General features: G+C 42.7%; 1 protein-coding gene across 3 annotated transcripts in view; it reads left to right on the top strand.

Moving 5' to 3' along the window:
- Nucleotides 1-26,984, top strand: part of OXSR1 (oxidative stress responsive kinase 1) — a 94,208-nt gene that overhangs the window by 56,027 nt on the left and 11,197 nt on the right. For all 3 annotated transcript variants that reach the window (XM_074157005.1, XM_074157006.1, XM_074157007.1), the window contains exons 5-11: nt 2,071-2,126; nt 11,880-11,989; nt 15,455-15,556; nt 18,194-18,327; nt 20,493-20,541; nt 23,356-23,421; nt 23,679-23,801. In XM_074157005.1, coding sequence (XP_074013106.1) covers nt 2,071-2,126; nt 11,880-11,989; nt 15,455-15,556; nt 18,194-18,327; nt 20,493-20,541; nt 23,356-23,421; nt 23,679-23,801 — 640 coding nt within the window. The remainder of the gene's footprint in view (nt 1-2,070; nt 2,127-11,879; nt 11,990-15,454; nt 15,557-18,193; nt 18,328-20,492; nt 20,542-23,355; nt 23,422-23,678; nt 23,802-26,984) is intronic.

The raw sequence follows: 26,984 nt of genomic DNA, 5'->3' as shown, positions 1-26,984 counted from the left end.
ATTTCCAGGGCCCAACTGGGGCTCTTTGGCCAGGCCATAGTGCCAGTTCTGTTCTCATGATGCATGAGGGAGGATAGAAAAAATAGGTTTTGGCTTTTTTTCTTAATGTGTGAAAGGATTTGGAATATTTGCAGAAGGCAGTGGAGGGAGAATGTGCTCAGTTTGGTTTCTGGTTTTTCCTTTTTCTCTTTTCTCTTCCGTGCAGGTGGCTGCCATTAAGGTGAGGTGTGTTGTGAATTGCTGTCTCTTCACTGGCATCCGTTCCCCAGGCAGTTGCTTTGCTTGCAGCCTTTCTTGAGACAGTGTCTGCGTGGTCTCCTAGCCAAGCTTAGCAGCCATGCTGGTGGACATGAGTGAACATGAGGGGAGATTTAGATTAGATATCAGGAAGAAATTCTTTGCTGTGAGGGTGGTGAGATGCTGGAACAGGTTGCCCAGAGAAGCTGTGGACGCCCCATAGATTCACAGATTCATAGATTGGTCCAGGCCGGAAGGGACCTCCAAAGGTCATCTAGTCCGACCTCCCCGCGGTCAGCAGGGACACCCCCAACTAGACCAGGTTGCCCAGGGCCTCGTCGAGCCTCACCTTGAATATCTCAAGGGAAGGGGCCTCAACCACCTCCCTGGGCAACCTGTTCCAGTGTTCCACCACCCTCATGGTAAAGAACTTTTTCCTAATATCCAATCTAAATCTCCCCTTCTCCAACTTAAAACCATTGCCCCTCGTCCTGTCACTGCAGGCCTTTGTAAACAGACCCTCCCCAGCCTTCCTGTAGGCCCCCCTCAGGTACTGGAAGGCCGCTATGAGGTCTCCCCGGAGCCTCCTTTTCTCCAAGCTGAACAACCCCAGCTCCCTCAGTCTGTCCTCATAGGAGAGGTGCTCCAGCCCCCTGATCATTTTGGTGGCCCTCCTCTGGACCCGCTCCATCAGGTCCATGTCCTTTCTATATTGAGGGCTCCAGACCTGCACACAGTACTCCAGGTGAGGTCTCACCAGAGCAGAGGAAAGTGGCAGAATCACCTCTCTGGATCTGCTGGCAACACTTCTTTTGATGCAGCCCAGGATGTGATGGGCCTTCTGGGCTGCGAGAGCACATTGCCTGCTCATGTCCAGCTTCTCGTCCATCCCTGAAGGTGTTCAAGGCCAGGCTGGATGGGGCTTTGAGCAACCTGGTCTAGTGGGAGGTATCCCTGCCCATGGCAGGGGGTTGGAACTAGATGGTCTTTAAGGTCCCTTACTTCAAAGCATATTTGGAGTGAAAGTAGCATTCCACTCAAAGATGGAGAAGTGCTGCTGTTAACAAACCAGAGCTTTTTTTGAGTAGGAAGAGGATAGTACAATAACTTCCATAGCACGTGCTGGATGTTCTTGTGTGTTGTTTGACTTTGGTTGAAAAAAAATCAGGGAGACTTTTTTCACTGAAGCTGAGACTTCACAGGACAATTGAGTGGCCCCACTTTCCCGTTCTCACCATCTCTGTTGTACTGGCTCTGCACACCTGATCCTTGGAATGTGGTTCATTCATTAAGCTGTGAGCAAACAAAGTTTTTCTCCTCTGAGTGTATTGGGTGAACTAAATTCCTGAGGAAGCGGGTGAACTCCTCCAGGGCTGGAGAGCAGTGAGACTTGGAGCTGGGGAAGAATAGGACGCATCCAGCGGTAGCAAGACTAGATCAACTCGCCGTCTCTTGGAGTCTTCCCCCCCCTAAAAGGGTACATGAGTATCAGACCTCTGCTAGGTTCTGTTCACTTTTTTAGCTAAGTTAAGAACCTGGGACAAATCACTCTCCTTGTGTTTTTGAGGGTACCTTCTGATACATTTTTCAAATCTTTTTTTTCTCGACATAGTACTTAAAAATGCTACTAGCTATAAACTGTACGTATACCACTTAGTGTGTGTCTACTGAGGTTACAGTTGGGCTTAAGTCTCTACTGTTCCTGCATGATTGGAAGCAGGAGGTGCTAATGGAAGAAATAAAATATAAGAAATAATAACCTTTTAATGTATTTTTGTTGGTTGAAGGAAAGGTTTAATGACTTCCACTTATTGTTGCTTTATCTTTCTGCAGGGATGTGAAAGCAGGAAATATTCTTCTTGGAGAAGATGGCTCAGTGCAAATTGCAGGTAACTTTCCTGATAGCTTTGAATAAACTTTAGGTGTAACTGTGTATCCAAAGAGATGATTTAATGACCAAGAAGAAACCTACATAAAAAAGTTAGCTTCAAGAAGCCCCACAGTTCTTAAAACAAACAAAACAAAATCAACACCACCAAAAAACCCAACACTAAACAAACCACAAACCAAAACCAAAAAAAAAAAAGCCAACAAAACCCAGAGTTTATTACATCTTGTTATCTTAAAATATCGTTCTTTGGAATAATGACAATCAGCGTGAATAAGTCCTTTGACTGTTAAGTCCTCAGAATGAATAGATTAGATAAAATTCTTGGCACGAACTAGAGAGGTTTTTAAAACAGCAAGTTCATAGGCTTGGCGGTGGACTGCACAGACCTCACTGATTTATCATCAATGTGCAAGGCGGTTTTCAAACGGACTGTGGTGAACAGTGGGTAGATTAATCAGAAGGAAATTGGCGTGTTTGATGATAAAAGTCACTTGCCAACATTGCCTTAACCAAAGATCTGCTGGTCACACTGCTCATGTGGATGCTGCCTAGTCTGCTTTGGTTGAACCGGGTGGCAGAGCATATGTTTAACTGGTTGCCCCAATCTAGCCCAAACTGGGCTGAACTGGAAGTCCTGGAAGCAGTTGTTCAAGCTCAGGGTCAGTGTAGGGAAGTCTGGGGACACAGAGGAAAGACAGTTGCTTTAGCTGATACAGGTGTGCCCAGAGATGTCTGTTGTAGTCGCTGCTGTCACAAGCTGCATCAACACAGGTATGTTGGAAACAGTCCTTGGCGTGGATGGATCACACGTCTGTGGAAAAGGGTGTTGTGTGGATTTTTTTTTTGTTTTTTTTCGGGGTTTTTTTTTTTCCTCACTAGTACTCTTCTGGTCTTTTATTTCATACATGTTCCTACAGACTTCATTTTTCTTTCCAGAAATTAAGAAGAATTAATATTATTATTGTAGACTATTAAGTAAGACAAGAGTTTTGGAGAGTATGTTTAGAATCTGTGAGACTTGTTTATCCTTTTCTTCCCTGTGTGCCATTTTCCTATCCTGAGTCCGATTCCCCTCCAGCTCCCCTTTCCCTCAGAAGTGTGCTCTTCCTGTGGTGCCTTTCCAGTCCTTGTGCCACCTCTAGCTGGAGGGCAGAGCTGGCATCTAGTCGTGCCACCTTAGCAAACATCCTTGTACGTGTTGAACTTTTTCAGTCCCGTATTTAATTGGAAAGAACCGTAATCTGTGTGTGATAAGGTCTTTTTTTTTCAGTGCCCTGTCCTGCTGGTGGAGACACAGCAGAGGGTTAAGCCAGGGGTTTAAGGGACAGGGGTTTCCAGCTGTGTGAGGCAGATGTGCACGTTGCGTCATGTAGTGCTGAGGGTTGCAGACTCCTTTGGTGTATCTACGCCTGGATTTGCGTCTTGGAATGAAAGGTGTAGGTTTTCCACCAGGAGGCAGAACTCATCGCAATGCACAGGTTTTTTTTTTATAGGTAGCTCTTCTCCCCCTTCAGAAGGCAATAAGCCCTTTTACACCTAAAATACAGGACTTGTGTTAAAAACCTGAAGTCGCTTTTTGTTTTCCCTTCTAAGTCTCCCAGTGCTCTTCATGCCTGCTGTTATATTTCTAACGAGGTGTAAATAATTCATCCCGTGGCAGCTGATGGAAGGTAGGGAGTGGCTTCTAAAATGCTCAAAGGAGCAAACTTTATACAGTGAAATCCTACAGTTTTTTTCCATAATGGGGCCAAGGTGTAGCACTCTGGATTTGTAATTGCATGGAGATTTAGATTATGTTCTGGGAGAGGCTGCAAATAGCTGTTACATTAGAGCAATGCACTTTTATTCCAAGTGTTTCTGCTAGCCTAGCAGAAAGCTGCTTGTGTTTCTCTTCCACAAGGGTGCCAGGATTTGGCTTTTTTTTTTTTTTTCATCGAGACTCATTGGTAATAGGTACCTGTTTGTGTTTTTTTTTTTTTTTTTTCTGCTGAATAATTTTTAGTTGATAAGTAGTTTTAAGGTCTTATTTGTACGGATTTCAGAGGATTTATTTTGTGATTTGTACGCGTTCCCCTGGACTGAACTGTCTACTGGTGGTTTATACGTGCAACGTTTCAATGATGAAATCCCTCTCTCCGCATATCCTGCGAAAGCAGCGTTGCGAGATGTGCAAAGTTCCCTCTTTACAAATTCTTTCTTTGAACATGCGAAAGGACCAAGGCTGTAACCTTCCACGAGAGATGGTGGAGCGACTGAACTCAACCAAGGTCAGCAAGTTCAGCTCAGCAGCAGGAAGCACTTTCGTTTCTCCGAAGGCGGCCGATGACTTGAAAGAAATAAAAATAAACAAATGAATGGATACTAGAGAAGAGCCTGACCTGGCCATAACATGAGATTTTTGTTTCTGTGGGAATTTCTGACACTTAAGCTTCCTTTCCTCCTGACCCAGGATGAAATAGCGAAATTCCTCGTGGATTTTTTGAGGAGGAAAAAAAAAAATGCTGGAAGCAAACCAATCCCAATAAAGTGAGTTTTGTTTCAACAAGATCAAAGCGCTTGCCTTTGACAATCATATTAATGCATACTATGAATAATTCTGTTGATTGTTGAGTGCTTCAATTATCAGCTGGGTGACATCACTGTGTTCCCATGGAACAAACATGTTTAAGTTTCGCTGGAAAGTTACACCACAAGGAGAAAAAAAAAATAATAAAATTGATCAGCTGTGGAATGAAGCCTGAGGGTTATAGTGAATGAGGCACCTCCCTTGAAGGAGCTGGTTTGGTGTACATAAAAAATGCAAATAGTGTAGCAGGAAAGAATGACTTTAATTCTTTCATAATGACTCCTTTCTCTTTTGCCATCCTTCTATCCAAACTGCCTGTGAGTTGTTAAGGTCTTATATAGTGTTTGGCCTTCACAGCCTCATATTCCTTTTTCCTATGGCTTGATACAATCCGTGTTTCTTGTGTCAGAAGAAATGTAAATCTTAAATGTAAATGTAAGGAGTGTAAATCTCAAACTGGAAATCCTTTGGGGAAAAAGCCCACAGCTTCTTTTAGGAAGGCTTATAAAAATGCTTCTCCCTGTAGTAGAGGTAGCCCCACTGCTGGACTGTACCCTCCGCACCATGTCAGTGAATTTAGTTTATGTATTTTGTATTCCACACTTGGAAAACTTTCACTGTATGAAATTCATGGCAGTAATTTTGCTGCAGGATTATACAGTTCTAACCAGTGAAAACTAAAACTCTTCTGTTAATTTGGGCTGTGCAATTTTCAGGAGTTAACAAGAAAGAAAACCACTTGTTGAAGGTGTGTCCGACGTGTCTCGGGTTGTGTTTGTGACTCAGAGTTGGTGGCTGTGCCCCGGAGGAGACAGCTGCTGGTGGGAGCCCTGCGAGCTGCGCTGGCCGCAGGTGAAATCTGGGAGCTCGGGGCCATTTGCTGCAAGTGGGAATTCTAAAAATTCCTTTGGTGGCCTGCACAGGCTCCTCCCCAAGTACAAAGACTTGGTATTTTTACCCATGACCCTTATCTATTTTATCTATTTTTAATTGTGTAGCTCTTTTGCTTTCAAAATGTGCATCCACTGAACCAAGGCATAAAATTGCCTTTACCAGATCCAGCTGACCAGTGAGACTTAAACTGGAAATGTTTGCTTATATCTTAACATTTCTTTCTTTCTTTTCTTTTTTTTTTCCCCAAGGGCACTGGTTGGGCTTGTGGCTTGGCACCGAGTTTCTGGAGCCTGTTACAATTCCGAGAGTATTGCTTTCTCAGTTTGAAGTGTTTTCCTGCACGTTGAATTAATCTGTCTTTTGGAGAGAGCAGGACTCTTTCCCTGATACCATTGTTCTGGGCTGCACCGATGGCGGTTACAATGTAAATTGAGATAGCTGCGCTCTTTTGTGTTCCAGCCTCTCCATGGCAATTACTGTATTTTTATTTACTTATTTTTCAAATCAGAACATAAAGCCTCTTTGCCCTGGCATTTATTGGCTCCCTGGAGTCTAAAAGCTGCACGGGTAAAAACACTCTTTGTCAACACAAACTGCATCAGAACCGATATTGCTGCATAAACCAGGAGATTTCTTCTCACAGTAAGCAAGGCTTAATATTCTTCAGTGTGTTTAACTGTGCAGGCCCTATAAATTACCCTGGAATGAAGCGAGAGCCTTGATAGGCTGGGAAAGGATGGGAGACGTTCAGGGAAGCTCTCCCAGGGTGCATGAGATTTGCTTGATACGAGCCACGCTCCAACCGTGGCACGATCTTAGCATCCTACTGGGTGCAGGCTAAATATTTTTTCTTCCCTGTTTTTATCCACTGGGATATTAAATAATGCTGTCACCTGCCCCTCCTTGATTGAATGTGAAGAAGCAAGGGTCTGCTGAAAGGCAGGTGTCCCTCCACATGCGGGATTTTTCTGTTGTAGGGACAATGACAGTTTTTCTTCGGGTTTTAAAACCATTTGGGATTATAAATGTACATTCCGAGAGGCTCCTGGAGCTGCTGCCCTGTCCTGCCCAGGCTGCGTTGCCAGGCAGTTAAAGTAGATTTGAGATTTCACGAAGTCGTTCAGGACTTGCTAATTGGTACTGGGCAAACTGCCTAACACCCCCCACCACCTCGCTTTATCTATTTATAAAATGGGGATAGTTAAGGCCGGGCAAAACTTGTGCAACTGAATTTGTGTAACTTTCCACAAATCCATGCCAGCTTGTCGCCGGTTCGCTGTGTTCCTGACTGCTCTTAATTCACTATACTAAAATAGCGCTCTACATAAACATCGGGCTATGATGCGGGCAGTGTCATTCCCCCACTTTCCCTTAGGAAGCTCTAATTTTGGGAGATTAAATTGCTTTAACCAGGGGCAAGGCTTGAATCTCACTCAGGGAGAGGAGTGCCAATTGCATGGGTGGCTTGAGCAGCCGGTGGTGTATCACGGACACCTCTGAGCCTCTTCTCTCGTTAGAAAAACAGGCAAAAGTGTTTTTTCTTTGTGGTTGATGGAGAGTTTTGGTGCCTCTCCTGCAGCAGCAGGATTTGAAGTATCTTATTCTTTGTGTCGCGTGTAATACCTGCATTTCCTGAAGAGATGTTGCGCTATTTGCTTGTTGAAACCACTTGTGAACTTCTCCAAGGATGGTGGCTTCGCCCGGCCTGGGCTTTGTCATCCTCGAGTTACTTGGTGCGGCATTAGTGTATCTTTATTAACATGCCATTGGGGATCAGTTACAATCTTTACGTTTACTCAGCAAAGGGATTTCATACATCTTTTATGTGCCTTGACGTTACTGCAAAAAGGCTAAACTTGTGGCGCGTACACATCTGCTGTTGTGCACGTGAATTGATTAGAAATATGTGTGACTGTAGAGATCTACATTTCCAAATGAGAATTTGGGAGAGCAAGTGTGCATTAAGAGATCCAACAGCGCTATATAACCACATAGGCTTTACAGGGAAGGAAGTTTTTGATTCTTGTTCTTCACTAATCTTCATTTTCTCTGGTGTCTTGCCACCCTGCTGAGCTTCAGCACAAAATTGCTATTTACTGCTGCCTTCCTCTTCTTCCTGCCGGGCTTTATTAGTCCTCATGGCTTTAAAAGCTATAAGGTTTGCAGAAAAACACTGCAGATATTTTCTGATGGTGAACAACTGAACAAGAAGGAGGGTGGCCAGTGAAAAAAAAAAACACTTAGCACTGTCTTCTAAAATATTTTTATTTTTCCTTGAGGAGGGATAATATCTTGGCTACCCAAGTTTAAGATCGGTTTGAAGTCAAGATTAGTTTATTCTGTTGTTCTGCCCTCACTGAAGTTGAGAACTGCTTTAGGATCTGATACAAACCCACTGAACTCGTCAGGACCTTTTCTGCTGTCAGTGGGCTTTGGTCCTGGCTCCTGATGAGGACACAGTCATCTTTCCCTTGTGGTAGCTGCCTACAGTAGCAGGTACTCAGGCTTTTTAGGATTAAGGTAATGCTAGAATATGAGATGGCCAAGGAGAGATGATTTTTAACATCTGACTTCTAGATTTGGATAAAACAATCTAATTTCTGATACTGTAGAAATGTATCTTCCTGACGTATGCAGCAGCCATGGTGTCCATTGTGATGAGATCCTGCCACAGCGTTCTTGCGTTGGCGAGTTGTTTAGACTGGGTGTTTGTTTCTGCAATGCAGAATAGTAAAAGGAGATTTTCCTTTCAGCTTTCGTATTTCCTGAGTGGCCAGACTAGTTTTCAAGTTTGACGACTTGGATACCTTAATAGCAAGAATTGTTGCCTTACACCATGCTTTTGTAAAGCGTTTTTTAGGGTATGTGGTTTGCAACACATGATGTTTCTACTGAAAAAGTCTAAATTGGCCATATTTTTTACAGAGGCTGCATCAGCAAAATTATAATTTCCATTCTGGATTGGTTTTGCTGTGATATGAGAGTCTGGAGATATTTTTTTTTTTTTAAGATGTCTTTGGTTTATATCACTGAAACAAGTCCAGCAGATGAATCTTTTCTACATTGCTTCAGAAAAAAGATTAAAAAAAAGAATAAAAAAAATCCTACCACTTGCATCCAGACATCCTGGAGACTATTATTTGCTAGCAGACTGCTGGAAGTGTGCAATTTTTGGGCTCATTTAGAATATCTGACAGTCGTTGGATTCCCAGCAGTGGTGGTTACTGGTATTGCAAGCCAGATCCAAACATTCCCAATTCCTGTCTGTCTCTGGTGATGCAGCCCTTTCCGGTTATCGCTGTAGTGAGCCAAAATAAAGCACAAGCTGCCGAAGAAGAGTACAAATGTAAACGCTTCTGAGCTATCCTACCTTTAGACGTTTAGATGTGGTGTTGGGGGATATGATATAGGGAAGAACTTTGTAGTGTAGGGTAGATGGTTGGACTCGATGATCCCAAGGGTCTCTTCCAACCTGGATGATTCTATGATTCTACCTCTTAAGTTTTGTGACTTTTCCCCACTTTCTAGAGTGAAATTAATTTGCAATAACCTAGTTCTGGTTTAGCCTTCCTGAGAGTGGTTAACAGCGACAGAGAGAATGAGACGTGGATCCTGCCAGAAGTAAGAATTGTCCTGAGTAACATGCTCTGGGCAATCCTGCTTCGGCAGGGGAGTTGGACTAGATGATCTTTATGGTCCCTTCCAACTCTAAAAATTCAGTGAAATTCAGTGAATTGAACCCAAACTTACGGGCAGGATTTTTTTTTTTTTATCGCTTTAGAGATATTTCTCGAGAGCAGGTGCATTCTTATCTTAATAGCTGGGACTTGGGTAAAGTTAGTAAGGTGACGTTTGAGAAGACAGTTTCAGAAGAGTAGTGCGGGGTGTTTGTGCCTGTTTTAGCCCACTGGAAATGAGGAGAATTGACTGGGAAAACATTGAATAAATCAACCATGTAACACAATACGATTTAATTCCGTTTAAGCTTTCTGCTGACCTCAGATGGCAGCTGTAGGGGCACAATTTCCAACTGGAATTTATAAACCCACGTTTGATGTGAAATGTGGTGAATACTGTGTGCGCTGCATAAAGGACTTGTGTTTTTCCTGCTGGAATGCTTTTGCTTTGAATGGCATTTCCTTTACCCTCAAAATGACTGCATGGAAACTTGAGGTAAGATGATATACACAAGTTCAAATACAGCACATCACAATAATATGCTGATGGCACTTGGACAAGTTCCTATTAGTATTATCTTATTTAAAAGAACTTCTAATTGCTCTTGTGTTTAGAACAGTAAGTCTTGTGAGTCTTCCCGTAATGAGCAGCGAAGTGCAAATAATTTTACTCTGAACTTTTCAGGAAGCTCATTTAGTTTTCTGAGAAAAGCAAGGGTGGTGAATACATACATGGAAGATCCCAAAACAAAAGCACTGTTGCAAAAAGTGGTTTTCCAGGAAAAATACAGATTGCAGTGCTGACAGGGAGAGTGATCCATCTAGATGTGCTAAAACTTGAAGGTTAGCAGGGAGACAAGATGCCTCTGGCATCAGGGAAGAGAACAGGACAGTGTATCTGGAAGAAGCTGAACCCTAGTGACAGGCATTTGCTGGTGCTTCTTTTAGCTCTGTGATTTCTATGCAACTTTCTTTAATGTCAACTTTCAGTTATCCGTGTCTAGTACTTCAGTGAGCACCGAGTTCCTGTCCTTGGAAGCTTCTAACCTAAGTGGGCTGGAAGCTTTCAGCGTCTTACTCTGCTGAGTGATGATTTCAGTGGTGTTTCTCAAATATTGAAAGGCTGGTGAGAAGGGGCTCATTGCAGTGCTGACGTGATGCAGAGGGGAAGCTTGGGACCGTTCTCACATGGATGCCATCACTAGCCACTTGTAAATTGACTGTTTGTTGGGCTTGATTCCTCAGTTAGGATAACATCTCTAAGCCATGGAGTAACTCTGTGGCTCCTCTGAATAAGACTTTCGCATTTACGGTTAACTATGTTGGCTGAATTTCAAGTATTTTTAAACCAGTTGTGGTCAATAACGTTCTGGTTTTATGTGAAATGGCCCTTGAATTTCAGAGACTTACCCTTCGAGCCTGACATCAATCTCAAATATGGCATTCAACCTTTTGATTGCTTGTACTATGTTTAAAAAGGGGGCGTATGGATAAAACTGAGTTATGGAGAATGGCCCGTTGCAGGTCTATAATTCTACACAACATAAGCAGCGTAGTTTGGTGCAAAATGGGGAGAAATACTTGCACAGTTTTGTGTTTATAGTTTCCCTGTCATCTGATTTATTTTATTTTTTTCTCCAAGAAAAGCCTGCCATCCTCTCTGGAATGACTTGGTTGCCAAATCTTTTGTAACACTCTTCTCTGAACAAACATACCATATCCCATTGCTGTCTGTACTGCTGCGGTTCCCAGACCCTGTTTTCCGTGTCATTCTTAACTGCATAAAATGTCAGTGCTGTCTTTGAAAGCATAGTTTTCTTGTAAAAGAACAATTTACTTTTAAGTAATACAATTCCCAGGGAGCGCATGAGGCATCCTTGAGCATCCTTCAGCTTGTGGAAGATGTTTCAGGTGGGGGTAGCGCTGGGCAGGCTGTGTGAGTACCTGTCTGCGAGGCTTCCCCAGGGATGGTTGGGCTGGGGAGCAGCACGTGCCGCTGCATTCCGTGCCGCTGCTGTGTCATCGGGAACCGCTCCAAGTTCCTGTTAAAGCAGCGAGCATCTCCGCGGTGGAAGATTACCAAGCAAAGCATAGCCTGATAATAAAACATCCAAAATTAAGGGGCTGATACCTCCAGTCTGCAGGATGCAGTTAGGGCAGTTAAATGCTTTAAAGTCTAGTAACTTTTTATGTACCCGACTTCATTGCTGCAACTGTTAAGTTATCGCTTGTGATGTATGTATACAAATGTAAATAAAGCACTGGCTGTCAGAGGCAGGTTTGTACAGTGGCGTGTCTGCTGGGGGAGCGTGGGCATGCTGTAATGTGACCAGTGGGCCGTAATGGAAAGTGGAATTTTCCTCTCTGCCGGCCAGCACTGAAAGCTCTGCTGTCCCCAGTAATTGAGTGGTGGACGACAGACCGTTCGTGTCCCGGCACTCTTACCTAACTGTTGATCATTCTTCCTTTATTAGGAAACTCCTCATGCGTAACTGTATGGTCTAGTACTTAATAGATGGCCGGGAATACGAGGGGAAAGAGGGGCCAACCCTTCAGTTTGCTTGGGATGTGTTCTTAATAAAATCTGGTTTCTTTTGTGTTTTTCTCTTTTCAGACTTTGGCGTCAGCGCCTTTCTGGCCACTGGTGGTGACATTACGAGAAATAAAGTCAGGAAAACTTTTGTGGGCACACCTTGCTGGATGGCACCAGAAGTTATGGAGCAGGTGAATTGTTTTTCCTTGTGTCCTCTTAGCTGATCTGCACCTGGAATTCCCTGTTGATGGCAAGGGCTGTATTTACTTCAAACTACGATGATAATTTGGCATCCTGTAAAGCTTTCTTAAAACCACAGGATTTTCTTCCATTTGCCTGTTTTAGCCAGGCCTGTACTGGGGAATATTAAGTGTTCAGTAGATTTTTGCCCTGTTGCTTCTCTTCAGGCTCCTACCTAAGGTGAGGGTGAGAGAGCTCAGCTGTTGCGTAAAGAAGATTAACCTGCCCCCCCCCCCCCCCCCTTGCATAAAAGTGAGGTAGAATATAAATAGTTTCACACATGGTAAATATCCACATAAACACCTCAATAGTGTGCTCTTGTACACTTGCAACTATGAGAATTTGGGGTAGCTAAGTGCAACATGTCAGAGTGGGGACTTATTACAGTAAAATAACATGCAGTTGACTTAATTCAGGTTTTTAGTTTCTCTTGGCTTGGGAGTACCCAGACTGTAAATGCAGAGGAATGCTTGCCTATCCGCCTTCCTCCTCTGCCCTTTTGGCTGGCTAAAAGATGTCATACTTCTTCCCCTTGGGTGGAGATATGTGACTTTTTGTCCTCCTCTACTTCTAGACTAAACTACAGAAGCTTTGTCTGCGTGACTTCTGATGAAGGCCACCCAGAAACTTTGTTTAAAGCAAAATATCGTTGCCTGTTTCTGAGCAGGATCCATGAACAAAATTATGCCACGATCCTGACAGGGCATTTGCAGTAGCTGTCTCCTGCATTGATGCTCAGTGGCGGAAGCATTCTGAAAATTATCCCTCATCCCCTTAAAACCAGTTTGACAGAGGACTGGACTCGGGGCTTGGTTTTTGACAGGTGTGCCAAGCAGAAATACAACTGCCTATAAATGTTTTTCCGTTTTTTTCCTTGCAAAAATCCTTTTAACAAAAATATTTTGGGAAAAAATCGTTTTAATAAAGTAAACCCACCTTGTTACTTTTCTCCTTGCTGTTCACAATAAATTATTTTGAAGCTTAGGAGGAACTTGAGTAAGACCCCCCCATATATATATAATCCAAATGAAATGCAGCTAAAACAGTGGTAGAACTTGAATGCATTTTTTCCAGTATCTAAAACTTCTTGAGGGATTGACATAATTTTGGAGTAGCTTAAATATTCTATAGATGAAAAGCTTTTTCGATGTTTGGCCTTTCAGTGTCTCCCCGCGGTGGCACTTAGGGGCCGGTGTGTTACCGCACTCCTGCAGCCTCCTCGGAGTTCAAGAACTTGCTTCTGAACTGCTTCACTGTCATATACATCTGGATTTTTTTTATTGTTATGTTGATTTAAAAATAAATAAAAATAGAGTATTCAGTGTTTCCAGTACCAGGTCAGAGTTGTCCCTTGTTTTTCTGTCCTTCTTGTCCAAACCTGGGGCACAGCAGGCTGGCCAGGACCTAGTGGTGCTGCTCCAGTCTCATTGAGGTTAGGGTGGCTGCAATCCACAGGACAACAGGGGAGGGGGGAAGATCTTGAGGGTGCTAAAAAGGGGAAATTAAGGTTTTAGTAACAAAGGGAGGGGGGTTCTTGATGCAACACGTGCGTTTCTGAAGGAGGCAGATTTTCTAGGGAGTCCTATACTTTCACAAAGGCTGTGCACATCTGACTTGTTGCAAATAGTAGATGGCAAGGAGGCTGCTGTGAAATCCTTCAACACCCATTTCTATCATCTTGCTGCCGTCCAGCAGGTGTCACTCTGAGCCGCTGTATCCAACCCAGGGAAAAAGGATGAACGGGTTGCTGTAGGTTAGCCTTCGATACGCAGATATTATCGACCCAGTTCCGTCTGCTTTACTTCAGCATCATTAAGTTCCTTTAGCACGTTAATACATGATAGCCTGGCATTGTCTTTTAATGTATGTTGTCTTGACAGATTTATGGCAAAGAAATATATAAAAAGTTCATGAGCAAAATAAATAATATTTGTTGATATAAACTATAACTGCAGAGTGATGACTAATATGTATTGGACAGATGTCAAGCTGAACTGCTGTAGATGATTTTGGACTTCATAGCTTTCATTTGCAAGCAGAATTATATGATATAATTAAAAAAACCAAAATACTAAACAGTTAAAATCCCAATGGGGAATGGGGAGTTGTACAGTGGTTAGATGTGCTGCAAGACTAACTGAAAGATAAAGCTAAAAAATGTCCCAAAGTTATTCTCAAAAGCTAAAAATAGTGTGAGGGGGGAAAAAAAAACACCCAACCCTTACAGCATATTTCTTCCTGTGCTGTGTTCTTTTAAATTATACTAGATATCTCTGCTTGTTTATTTAAATGACTTGAAATCTGTTCGTAATCATGGCATCCATCAACTGAGGCAATCCAAGAAACCTTTCAGGCCTTTAAGGCTTATTAAAATGATGTCTGCATAATTGAAAAAAATTTGTGCAAAATTTAAACTCCTGTTGCTACAATAAACTTCCGTTCAACTGTATGTAGTTTTACATGAAAAATAGTGCAAGAGGGTTTTTTGTTTGCCAAAATTCAAGATTGTCTTAAAGGTAGTTTGAGGAACGTTCTTTCGCTTCATCACAAAGAGTGTCTTTCTGAAGCTTGTTAGGTTTGCTGAGCACAGTATCTCTGTTCGCTTTGCTCTGATTCAATATTCGTTTTTCCATAGTCTAGCAAGAAGAAATACAAACCATTCTCCGCAGCCAAAAGGCTTTGATTTTTGTAGCTGCTCTTGAAGTTAGTACATAGTGTCTCTTCCCTGCAGCGGAGAAAGCAAGTGCCAAAATATTACCTAATGATAATGAGGAAGTAACCGCTTTGGCACGTGAAATATTTTTTCCTGTGCATGAGGGGAAGTAAATGCTATAAATTTTCCTGAACAAGTCTGTGTTTAATGTCAAGTGCAGAAGCTACTGTTAATTACTGGAGGGAAATACTAGTCTGCAAACAGGAACGAGCGGCTTTTTACTGAGCTGGTGTGTACTGAAGTTCCAGGATCGAGCATGTTTGCAATCAGATTGATTAAGCGGTTGACTAAAAGTGTAGTGAGGCATATGTCCCGGGGGGGTAACAGTCCATCTATTAACTATGAGAGATTCGTTATACTGCTTAATGACTCTCTGTGTCTTTGTGTAGACGTTGGAGCCTGGGTTAACCCAGTGCCCCTTTATGCTCTACACATGGAGAGGTTTATGGCAGAGCAGTCCTAGTTGCACAGTCCACAACCTTAATTTTCATCAGACTGTGACTTCTAAAACACCTCCGCAAAGGTATAAGAAGTTGGGGCAAGAAGAGGGAGAAAGTTTTCTTTCAATTTCTTTAACGCTATAGTGCTGGTCTTTGCAAGAGGAAAGGAGGGGAAGGGCAAAGAGATATGTAATAGGCTAAAGAAAGGCATTGTAGTGCAGGATAGCAAGAGGCACATGCTAACATCCTCTAATATCTTTCAGGTCAGAGGATACGATTTCAAGGCAGACATCTGGAGCTTTGGGATCACTGCTATCGAACTGGCTACGGGGGCAGCTCCTTACCATAAATACCCGCCGATGAAGGTGAGCAGGTCTCCAGATACTTGTGCAAGATAAAAGATCAGTGTGTTCTGTGGGTGTTTCCAAGAGTTTGGCCAGCACGCTTTGTAGAAGAGTTTGTCCGCTCAACTTGGCACTTGTGGATCACGATGTTCTTGGATTTATCTGAAGTCACCTTTTAAAAATACGCCACTTAATCAGCATTGTCTGAAACTGTGCAGTTCTTATTTAGATCCTGAGTCTCACTAGGGTCACCGTTCTTGAGCAAAGTGCCGTGTGTTTTAATCCTGGAGCCTCTGGAGGCAGCAGATGTTTTTAGAGCTATAAATAATGATTTAGAACGTGTTATCTGGCATCCAGTGACACTAGGATGGTGAGCCATTCCTTTTCCTGCACTGATAATCCTTCTTGATACCACTCAGAAATCCTATTAGCAGTTATCCAAAGAATGTCTTCTTTTGTTTAATGCCAACACAGTCCTGTCAATCACTGAACCAGTGGAAAGTACCGCATCAGTTTGAAATGGTGTGGTATCAGCAACGTTAGTATTTTATTGAAGCTGAGGTGGAGGAAATGTTCATGTTTAAGCACGGACACTTCAAAAATCTTTTTAAAATATCTTGAACTTTAGATAGCCTTATAGTTTGGCTAATTTTCCCTATTTCCTGACTCTTGAACCAGGAGCTACTTCCAACATGGTGCTCTTTCAGGGCGTCTACATCTTAATGTTAACAGAGTTGACCCCATCAGTTGAGGTCTGAAACATCCTGTCCTTCTACTGAGCTTTGAGTAGCCCCGTTGTGAGATCTGCTGGGGCCCTGTCTCGGTCATGAAACTTTAAGCCACTTTGTCCAACCCTCTTGAAGGCCACTTTGCTTCTACTCCTGGGATGCGTGTTCCCTTGGATCACACAGGAGGGGGTGCAGAGCCCTTTCAGGAACCTCATAGCTTGTGATTAGACCAGTTACCTGGGATATGAGGCCTATGGGCCCCAAGTCTCTCAATTTTAGGCATACCACGGGGCAAGCTTTCCTTTCCTGAGTCTTTTAACTGCTGGACTGCTATACAAGTTGGGTGTCACCTCTTTAGGACCTGGGTGCATCCCCTCCCACCTTGCAATTACAATAGAATTCAGGAATCCAGTACCTCCTACCTCATTAGAGCGGCTACATCCGCGTATCACTTTACATGCCAAGACTTTGCACTGGTTTAACTCTTGTAGAACAGAATTCATTTTAAGATTTGTGATGTCTCTGTGCAGAGACTGTTGAGTAGCTGAGTGGTTTAGAAGTGCCATTAAAGCGCATGCCATGTGAGTGATTCTGCCGTATGAGTGGCAGAGCAGCAAGGAGTTCAGGGGAACGTGTTGCTGATGCAGCTGCTGCTGTTTTCATCGATCCTTCCTTCTGTGCTGTGATTATTGGTAGCGTTTTGCAGTACCTTCTGCAAGCTGTACTTCTGTTTATTGAGTTTTGAGTGCAGGGGTTGCAGCTCTGGATGTAAAGATTGCCCATTTAGTGTTGTGTGTTCTCATATGGTAGATAGAATTCTGAGTCTCCAATTCTATTAGCTGTGGGTTCCAGTCGTGCAACCTGCAAGAGCAATTCTGTGTTTTATTTGTTGAATGTAATTGTATTTCACTGCAGATTAATTTTGTTACGCAGCAAAATGACCCGTACATTAAGTGACCGTCCAAGGAGAGGGGGGGAAAAAGCAGGGAATTCTGTCATGGACTCTATAATTTCAACGAGATTGATGGGCTCTTGCTGCCCTAAGCAATATAGCTGTTGAAAGCTATTTAAACGTGCTATGTGCTGCTTCCTTTTCTAAAAATAGATATTCATCTGTATGTAGGTGACAAGTGAAAATGGAAATGAGTAATTTTCTTCCTTTCCTTCAGAATATCTAAGTGATGTAAAGAGAATAATCAGTTTGGCTTTATGGGTGCTTGTGAGAGAAATGTCTTCACCTGCTGTTGCATTGGTACATGGAAATGAACCCTTGTATTTTTTTACGTTGCCCTTCTGCTTTTACATTAATTTGATTTCTAGCTAAGAAATACCTGCAGGGAGAACTGAAATCAGATTGAATCAAATGCCTTGCACAACTGCTCATCTCAAATGAGGAAGGCTGGTAGAATTTCTGCTAGGCTTGCACCTTTAATCACACCAAACAGGCCTGAAAGCACATCCCAGCCTTGTGTTTGGCCCACGGACTGCACCATGGGCTGGGAGATGTGATGGAGAAGGGTAATTGTTGGGTATAAATTAGTCTGGCTTTCCAAGGAGGTGGCTCTAGATCCTGTTGTATGAGTTTCGAACCTCTTAGCTGACAGTCAGAATTTACAGAGGTGTAAAGGTTTTTGCAAATAACTGTATCTACAAAGTTAATGAATGTGGGAAGCAGAGGGAAGAGGAGAGACCCTGTAATTGCCTTGAGGAAAAGGTAGGTGAGTGTTTGCTGTCTGTTGAACGCGAGGAGACAGTCTAAAGCTCAGAAACTTCATTCTGAGCTCAGGCTACCTTCAGAGAGCCGTTGGAATGAAACAGTCCTTGACTCAGATGCTTGATGAAAATACTTGTCTAAAATACGGTGTTCCTGAGATCTGTCTCTAACAAAGACGAAGAAAAATCTCATTGCCAATAGTCATAATTCTTTCAGGTTTTAATGCTGACGCTACAAAATGATCCTCCGTCTTTGGAAACTGGTGTGCAAGATAAGGAGATGCTGAAGAAGTATGGGAAGTCATTTAGGAAGATGATTTCGTCGTGCCTACAAAAAGACCCCGAAAAAAGGTAAGAACAAGTAACACCAAAATAAATGAGAAAAACAAACAAACAACCCAACCTAAAACAAAACCACAAAACTCATTATATTCCTTTTTTTTTTTTTTTTTTTTTTTTTTTTTTAAAAGCAGGTTCACTCTCTGCCCTCCCAGCCTTTCAGTCACAATGAACACAGCAATCCTGCTGTGTGGCACCAAAGTCTCTTGGCTGTCCTTATTTTTAAGGATAAATGTCTGGCGTTGTGCCTGGCCCAGGGCACACATCTCCCATTTGGGTTAATGAGAGTTCATCCCAGTCCACTGCGTGTGTCGTGCCATTCTCCCCCTTCCCACCTCCAGCAGGTGACTGCAGTTCGTGTTTTGGTCCCAGTCAAAACTGCTCTGTGTTTATAAATCAGGAATTACACATTGGGCAATATGTGTTTGCTTGCGAAGCTTCACAAATAAACTTTTCAAAATTTGCCAGTGCAAAGAAGGCTTTCAGTGTAGTTCTGACTTACTTAATTAGAAGTAATATTTGTTTTGGGGGAGGAAGATCAGGAAAAACACCGGCAAATTTTACCAACGTGTTTTCATCAATACGGATTGCTTAAGTGACCTGATGGCACTTTGTCTTCCTTCTTAACAGTAGTTTGACTACTTGGTGATGTTGGAAATACCACCAAGGGGGTGGTATGTATGTTGTGGTTCCCAGGATGGTGTTTTATCGTTATGTTATGGCATCGTTCCCAGCTGCACGAGGGTCCAGCTCTCTATGGTGCTGTTTAAAAACCCTCAGCCGGTCCCGTAGGAGAGCTCAGAGGTATTTCTGTGGAGGACAGTCATAGCATTTCCCACTTGCAATGAAGCTGTTTAAAGGAGTGTTCATCCTACACTGAAAATAGTTTTCCTTCAAATGCAAAGAAACAAGCATTCCCACACACCAGTTTTATACCTCTTAGTTTTCTTTTTTTCCTCAGTAAGAAAACTAATTCTGGAAAAGGAAAAGTCCCTTCATAAAATAATAATGAAGATGACATTTTTCAGTTCCCTGCAGGAACAAAGGCTTCTCACGCATTGTGAGATGGGATCTCTCTCTTCTAACGAGCCTTACACTTGAAATGCCTAATGAATCCAGTGGAGTGCTTGATAAATGCTGATAGTAGGGTGGGGTTTTTTTCCCCAGCATGATGGGTTTTTTTCTCCTTTCTAAAGCATATCCTATCCCTGCAGGTTCGAACGTGTGCTGATCAGAATTAAACATAATCACTCTGAATCATGGCCTGCCCCTTCTCTCTTCTCGAGCACCGCTAAGAGCCACTGCCATCGTCCTGACGATGGGAGCAGGAGGCCATCCCATAACGAGCAGCTCCCAGAATCAGATACGCTTATGCGTATTGTGTGGGTTCTCAAAGAGGCGAATTTAGTGCAATTGCTTTTTAATTATTTTGGGGGCTCCCTTCCTATAAGGTGGATGATTTTTGTTAGAGTAGTCTGAGGTGAAATAAACCCTGTGCTGAATGGCCTTTGCGAGTCGCTAATTGAACTCTGTCACTATTTAAGCAGAGTTTGCAGTGTGGGAAGTGCTGTAGGAGCTGGTACTTTCTCATGTAGGCCTGACTCTTTAGAAAGCTCCTTCTGAACTGACCAAGGGATGTCTTTTATTTACCAGTAGTTATCCTGAACTCTAACATAAAAGGGAAAATAGTTTGTACTTGTTCCTTTTCTATTAGACAAGGGTTGATTGTCTTGCCTGTGTGTAGTAGAACTAATTACACACATATAATCAAGTATCTCTGAAATAACTGTTACTTGCACGTGGCGAGTACTGCACTCCTGCTGTAGGTGCTGATCCTTCCTTTCAATTTAGATCAAATTGTTTCTGTGACCCCATCAAACTGGTTCTGAGAGACTCAAGTTCAGCATCAAAACGGGAGCAACTTCTCCCCCCTCTGCCTGAAGTTATTCTCAGCTTTTGGAACAGAATAGGCTTTGAGCAGAATGTACTGAGTGTTTAAGAGACTGCTGCCATAACATTTATTTGGAATACATTGACTGATTTTTAGGGGAATTGTGCAGGAGAAGCCGATGCCATTATGAGATGCCACGTTACAACAAGCTGCGACAACCTGGAAGACCGTTGTGTTGAAAGGGAGCACTTATAATTGTCTTTTCTACATCTGTTTTTATTGACAGACCGACAGCAGCAGAACTCTTAAGGCACAAATTTTTCACGAAAGCAAAGGTAAGCAAACACTTCCTAAGCTGATGTGTGCAGAGGCTGTGGAGAGGATTTGTCACAAGTCTGAGAGGAGCGGTGACAGCTTTGTTGCCATAAGTGTGGGCTGTTTTGCTTAGGGCCAGACATTCAAACAGAATGAACCCCCTCTTCTGTACCTCCTTGCGGATGCTGCTATTAAGAGAAATTGCCTAGAAATTCTGGAGCATTTAAATGCCTTTCAGTGGCTTTTGGGTTGTTTTTTTCTTCTCTTGTAACGGTGCCGTTCTGGCTGCGTGTCCAACCATAAAGGTCTCTGTGGCAGTAAATGTAACTTATATTTTAGTAAAGTCTATAATCAGTCTGAATGCAAAGCAGTGAATGGGGCCCACTGTGCAGAGGGCTACCTGAAACTATTTCACCCTGTGTTGCCTTATGGAAAATGAAGATCCTGCGATACAAAATAGTAGGAAATTCCCATTTCTAGCCTTGAAGTGAAGTGGCAGTGTGCATTTATATAATTACTGCCTGGAGATTAGTGCATATGCAATGTGCAAGGTCTTATTGAGGGAGACAGACAGAAATAATACAAGGGAGAATTTGTATTCCATGGGAATGGGGAAATGTTTTCTGTGTGCTTATTTTTTTTCTGTGGCTTGTTTGTGATCAAAGTGCATGGCAGAACACAGATTAAACTGTCAAAAAGATACCTGATACCTGGGATAGCACAGCAGCATCACCAATTAATCAAAGGAGTTTTCGGCTCCCAAATTCAGATGCTTAAAAGGAAGTGGCCACATGGAGGTCTCTGTACAGGAGCTAGATGTCCTATTAAAGCTGATGGAAATCTAATGAGTGCAACCAAGGAGAGTGATTCAATTTATGAAATGTAGGAGTTTGCTTTAGGTCAAGTTCGACTGATGTCTGGGCTCTTGGCAGCATTAACTAGGTTTTCGTTGTCCAAGATGGGATTTTAGGCAACCGAATAGTATGCGTCTCTATACTGGATACACCCTTGGTGTCCAAAGTGACAAGATGGTTTACACATTGCTGACCTTTCTCCGCTTGGTTACGCGAGTTCGGGTTCCTGTTATACTTCATTGTGTGTAAAATTTCCTTCATGCTTTCATTAAGCTGCTGCAGAGTAACATATTAGCATATGTGGTGGTAGAAAATTAACGTTATTGTAAATGAGGCAATACTTAAACCGGCACCTTGAAGTGAAAATGTGTGCCCGTTAACACTCACGTATCAGCCACTGCCAAACTGGCAGCTGTAACTTGAGGACAGAAGGGTCCAATGTCTATAGGTCTATACTGAACCATCTATTTAAATACAGTCTACGTTATGTAAAAATATGTTTTGATAATGCTGAGAGCCACTTATCAGACAGTGACAGCGTGTGTCTTGAGGCTCTCCATCCTGCGTGCAAGAAACCATCACAGGGGAGTTGTGGGAGCACTTTTTGGGCAGAGGTGTCAGGGGTGTCTGACCTCACATGTGTGGTGTGAAATACCTGCTTGCCTGGCCCGCTGCCCCTGCAGCCAGCAATTTGGCTCCCCAGTCAAGTGGTTGGAAAATTGTACGTTCAGGAGCCCACATGAGCTTCAGCAAGTCCAGAGTAGCTTGCTGAAGACGAAATTTAATACAGCAAAGCATCGCAGCAGTTCCCCAATATGTAATCTGTTGTGATCACTGCATTTACTTCCTCTCTAAACAGAATCATAGAATGGTTCCTTCGAAGTGTATTTGGATTTTCTAAGGACAGCCTGGCCTCATTTTCATAGAATCATAGAATGGTTTGGGTTGGAAGGGACCTTAAAGATCACCTAGTTCCGAACCCCCTGCCATGGGTAGGAACACCTCCCACTAGACCAGGTTGCTCAAAGCCCCATGGAACCCGGCCTTGAACACCTCCAGGGATGGGACATCCACAACTTCTCTGACCAATCTGTTCCAGTGTCTCACCACCCTCACAGGAAAGAATTTCTTCCTAATAGCTAATCTAAATTTCCCCCATTTCAGTTCAAAACCATCACCCCTTGTCGTATCACTACATTCTCTGATAAAGATTCCCTCCCCATCTTTCCTGGAGCCCCTTTAGGGACTGGAAGGGGCTCTAAGGTCTCCCCGGAGCCTTCTCTCCTCCAGGCTGTACAACCCCAACTCTCTCAGCCTGTTCTCACAGCAGAGGTGCTCCAGCCCTCTGAGTGTCTTCATGGCCTCCTCTGGACCCGCTTCAGCAGGTCCATGTCCTTCCTATGCCGAGGACTCCAAAGCTGGACGCAGTACTCCAGGTGGGGTCTCACCAGAGCTGTACATTTCTTTTCAGCCACTAAATCCTGCTCCCCCAGTTCCTCAGCATTGTTACTCCAGCAGAGAGGAGTTCCTGCATCCTGGCCTGACATCTGGGGTTTGCCTTTGACAGTTGGACAGGCATAAATTTAGGAGCAAGATAAAGCAAAATAACTGGATCCAGGTGGTGTAGTATCTGCAAATGGAAGAGTGCCAAATGTCTCAGCAGGGTGTCAGATGCTGGGATATAATAACTATAAGCATGTTCTCCAGTAAATTAGACGAAATAGTATACAACTCCTCGATTGTTAATTACCCATCGCTTTGCGTAGGGAAAGTGCCACCGCTAAGTTAAAAGGTATTTAGGATGAAACATCATATACTGTAGTCCAAAGGAAGAAAGTCATTTAAATCTTTGGAGGAATGGGGGTAAAACATGTAGAACACTTTCTGCTAGAAATAATTTAACAGTTTCTTTATCGAGATGCTAAAGGAATCAAAAGATGTTTTCAGCAATGCAGATGTTTGGTGTTTTGTCTTTTGCAGAATAAAGAATTTTTGCAAGAGAAGATGTTGCAGAGAGCACCAACAATCACTGAACGATCCAAAAAGGTACTGAAAACCTCCTGGGCTCTTGCTGTTAGTCATACGAGGTGGTTTTTTTTTTTTTTTATGTTTGTGTTCACGTTTTTAATGAGAATTGTTGCAGTGTGGCATTTTCTAGATACAGAATGAGACATTTCAATAAAATACTCAAGCGCCCTGGCAGATGGTGCAACCTGAAGATGCTCTTGTGCTATTTCTCCTAAAGAAGATTGACTGTAGAAACTGTCTGCTTGACATATCGGTTCTGTCTTTGTGCCGAGCAGGTCCGGAGAGTCCCAGGTTCCAGTGGACGTCTTCATAAAACTGAAGATGGTGGCTGGGAGTGGAGTGATGATGAACTAGATGAAGAAAGTGAGGAAGGCAGAGCAGCAATTTCACAGCTCAGGGTGGGTCCTCAAACTCCAATAGCTCTATTGCCTCTGATTTGTTTTCTAACTATGATAGGTCTAAGTATCCCTGGGAACCATGTTGCCTTGTTTTAAGTATGATACACATTAAACTACAATCTTTCCCCTCCAGTTTGTAGCTGAACCAGAGAAAGCAGATTGAAGGCTGAAGAAATTGTATTGATCTCTTTTCTGTCATTCTTCTGGGGCACAGCTGGTCTCATTCAGGGATAGTGAGCATAATTTGGAACAAGAATTCAAACAGTCTGCTCCCAGCTCAGCATAGTAACTCACTTGAGTTAGGATATTCTCGTTTTTAAGGGTGCCAACTGTTTGAGATGCTTCCTTCTGGAAGTGTCAGGAGAGCTTTTGTCCTACTGCCCTCTCCAGGATGGAGCTGAAATCAATAGGGCCCATGTTTATGGCTGATGTCTGAAACACACAGGACCTGGTTCTGTCTCCTCAGCTACACTGAAATTCATTACTGTTAGTAAAAGATGTTATGATGTCCCTGAAGTCACAAGGAGAGATAGCACTTAAAAACCCTGCAAAAAACAATTCCTCCTCCTCTCCCAACACATATGCAAAAAAACCCCACAAAGCTAACTAACCCAGACTAACCCAGAGAAACACAGAGAGGTAATGAATAATGATTGACTAAAAGATAGCAATAAATTTCCAGATTGTCTTCCTCCCAGTAGTGAGCAGTATGGATTTCGACTGTAATGGCTTGCCCGTTCCCTTTTCACTACAGCAGGTAGCTTGAAGTGGACTATGCATTTTAATCATTCTGTAGTTGAATTAATGAGACAGTGAAGGATTTCTAGAGGAAGCTTTTCAATAGGAAAGGAAAAAAAGGCAGTATTGGTTTGAAGCATTTATCCCTTTATAACTTCAACTTTTCTCATTTCTCTTTCATTGCTTTTTCTTATACTGGTGTTCTCTATAGACGCTTAAGTAATAAATGCAAGATTTTGCATCTTTTTCGCATCCTTTGAAATACTTGGGTTTTTCAAAGGCTGCTATTGATACAGTAATTCCATACTTTGTGGCAACAACTATTTTGTCTTTAAAAAGAGCTTACTGTATCTAGCTTTGTATTACACAGTCAAGGAGGAGGATCTCTTGATACTAGGTGCATACTGCTGCAATTCCTGATCCTTTATAAGCTGAAATCTTCTAAATTCCTCTTTTAGGTTAAAATATAATCAAATTTTAGGAGGGAATACTATGAAAGACCCTAACTCTATCTCAGAGATTACTTTGAACTTGTTCTGTCATGTCTCTAAGCTCAGCATAGTATGACTTAGCACTATTTACTGTGTTCTGAACAGTGTCTACTTGTTATATTCCTCTTAGGCAGAAAAGAGCAGATTGACACACATGTTTACAAACTCTTTTTCAAGCCAGTTTATTTTTTTTCTCGGAACTGTGGTGTATTTCCTTAGACTGCTGTGTCTGTTCTGATCTTTCTAATTTGGGCCGTGCTCGGCTTTTATTTTTAGGTCTCCCATTCAAGAAACCTTTAGGATGGGTGTTGGAGCAGTAGATCTCAATTCAGTTCCTTAAATTTAGATGTATATGGTCATTTTGGAGGCACCCCTTGAAGATATAATGCAGAACTTTGGGAAACCTGTACCTTTCTGGAGGTCAGGAAAGGCACTGTGGCATCTTAGAACTTGCCACACTTCTGTCTGGGTGCTTGAATCCTGCCCTGGGTGTCTTTCCCCTGCACAGTTTTTGAGTAATTTCCTTCAGCCTGAAGATGAAAGGATGGGAATGCCTGTGCACCTCTTAAATTTGATCCCTTTTTGCTTGTATTTAAACTGCCAGCGTTTGCCACAGTATTGTTGAGGACGAGTGTTAATCCTGTTTTGGCCATATTTCAAACACGGGGTGTAAATTTCACCTGCTTGTAATCCCTCTGCAATTCTAAGTAAGTTGTAAAATAGAATAATTTAGACTAACTAGGTGTCACCTTTTATTCCTGCCCATGGCAGAGAGGTTTCACTAGGTGGAGCTTTAAAGGTCTTTTCCGAAGGAAACCATGCTGTGATTCTGGCGGTACCCGCGTTTTATTGCTGTCAGCCCTAATGTAAAAAATGCACAAATATGTATTTCATAAGTCTCTTGCTTGGACTGCACGTGAAAGCAGACAAATATTTATTACGAACAACCAGAAACATCTGCCCAATTTGTTGAATAAGCCGACTTGCTGGCTCAACGTTACCTTTTGGATATAAAGACTTACTAAACTTCTTTGCTCTTGGTTATTTAAAACCTTGAATTGGAATGACAGCGATTGTTCTGTGTGGGCTCTTAAATCATTCACTCAATCTGCGCAGTGGCACCCTGTGTGGTCACACTTCACTGGGTACTCACATCATCTCTGATTACACAAGCAAAAGTCAGTTAAAACTAATACATTTCAGCACATCCTCAAAGTCATCCTATTTCTGCCTTAATTAGGTAAACATCTTTCAATGTTTGCCCTATTTCCTTTCTGTCTCTTCACGTTTTTCCTTAGTTTACTGCTGTTTGCCATTTATCTGGGTTAGTTGTTAGCTGTGGGGCAGGGCCAGCGTTTCCATACTTGCCTGTACAGTGTCGAGCACACTGGGATCTTTCAGACAAGCTCCTTTAGAGTTATTCCTTGAGGCATCCGGGTACTCTTGGATATGAGCTTTGTGCCTGAAAGAACAGTGCTGCAGATGTGGAGCGGGGCTGTTTATCTCTGGGAGTGGTGCCACGTTTTTTATCTTGCCTGGTAACTGTCAAGTGAAGACTTAACATATTGAGATGGATTTCGGGCTTTACCTTTCCAGCTGCCTGATTTTTTTTCCTGACGCTGTCTGCACATAGTCATCGTGAAGGAATTGTTACTTCTCCTCCTGTCTAGAGGGCTTTTTGCCACTTGCTGTTCTGGGAATAAGACTTTTTAACCTTCTCATGAGAAGGTCGTATGTTACAAATTGCTCTGATCTGCGTTTGTTAAGGTAGTGGCGTTGGTTAGTGCATAAACTGTCTCAACATAGTGGCACGATTAGACTTAGTTCTTCTGTCAAACTTGTACTGTCCTAATTACAACCTGTCTTTTAGACCATTGTGTGGAGAAGGACCATCTATTTAATTAATCCCAGCATGGACCAAGCCATCCCACCTGTCTGTCTCCACGTGGTGATG

Source organism: Numenius arquata, chromosome 12, assembly GCF_964106895.1.
Source record: "Numenius arquata chromosome 12, bNumArq3.hap1.1, whole genome shotgun sequence".
Taxonomy (NCBI): domain Eukaryota; kingdom Metazoa; phylum Chordata; class Aves; order Charadriiformes; family Scolopacidae; genus Numenius; species Numenius arquata.
Note: the sequence above shows the minus strand (reverse complement) of the source record. Positions and strands in the feature narration are given on the sequence as shown.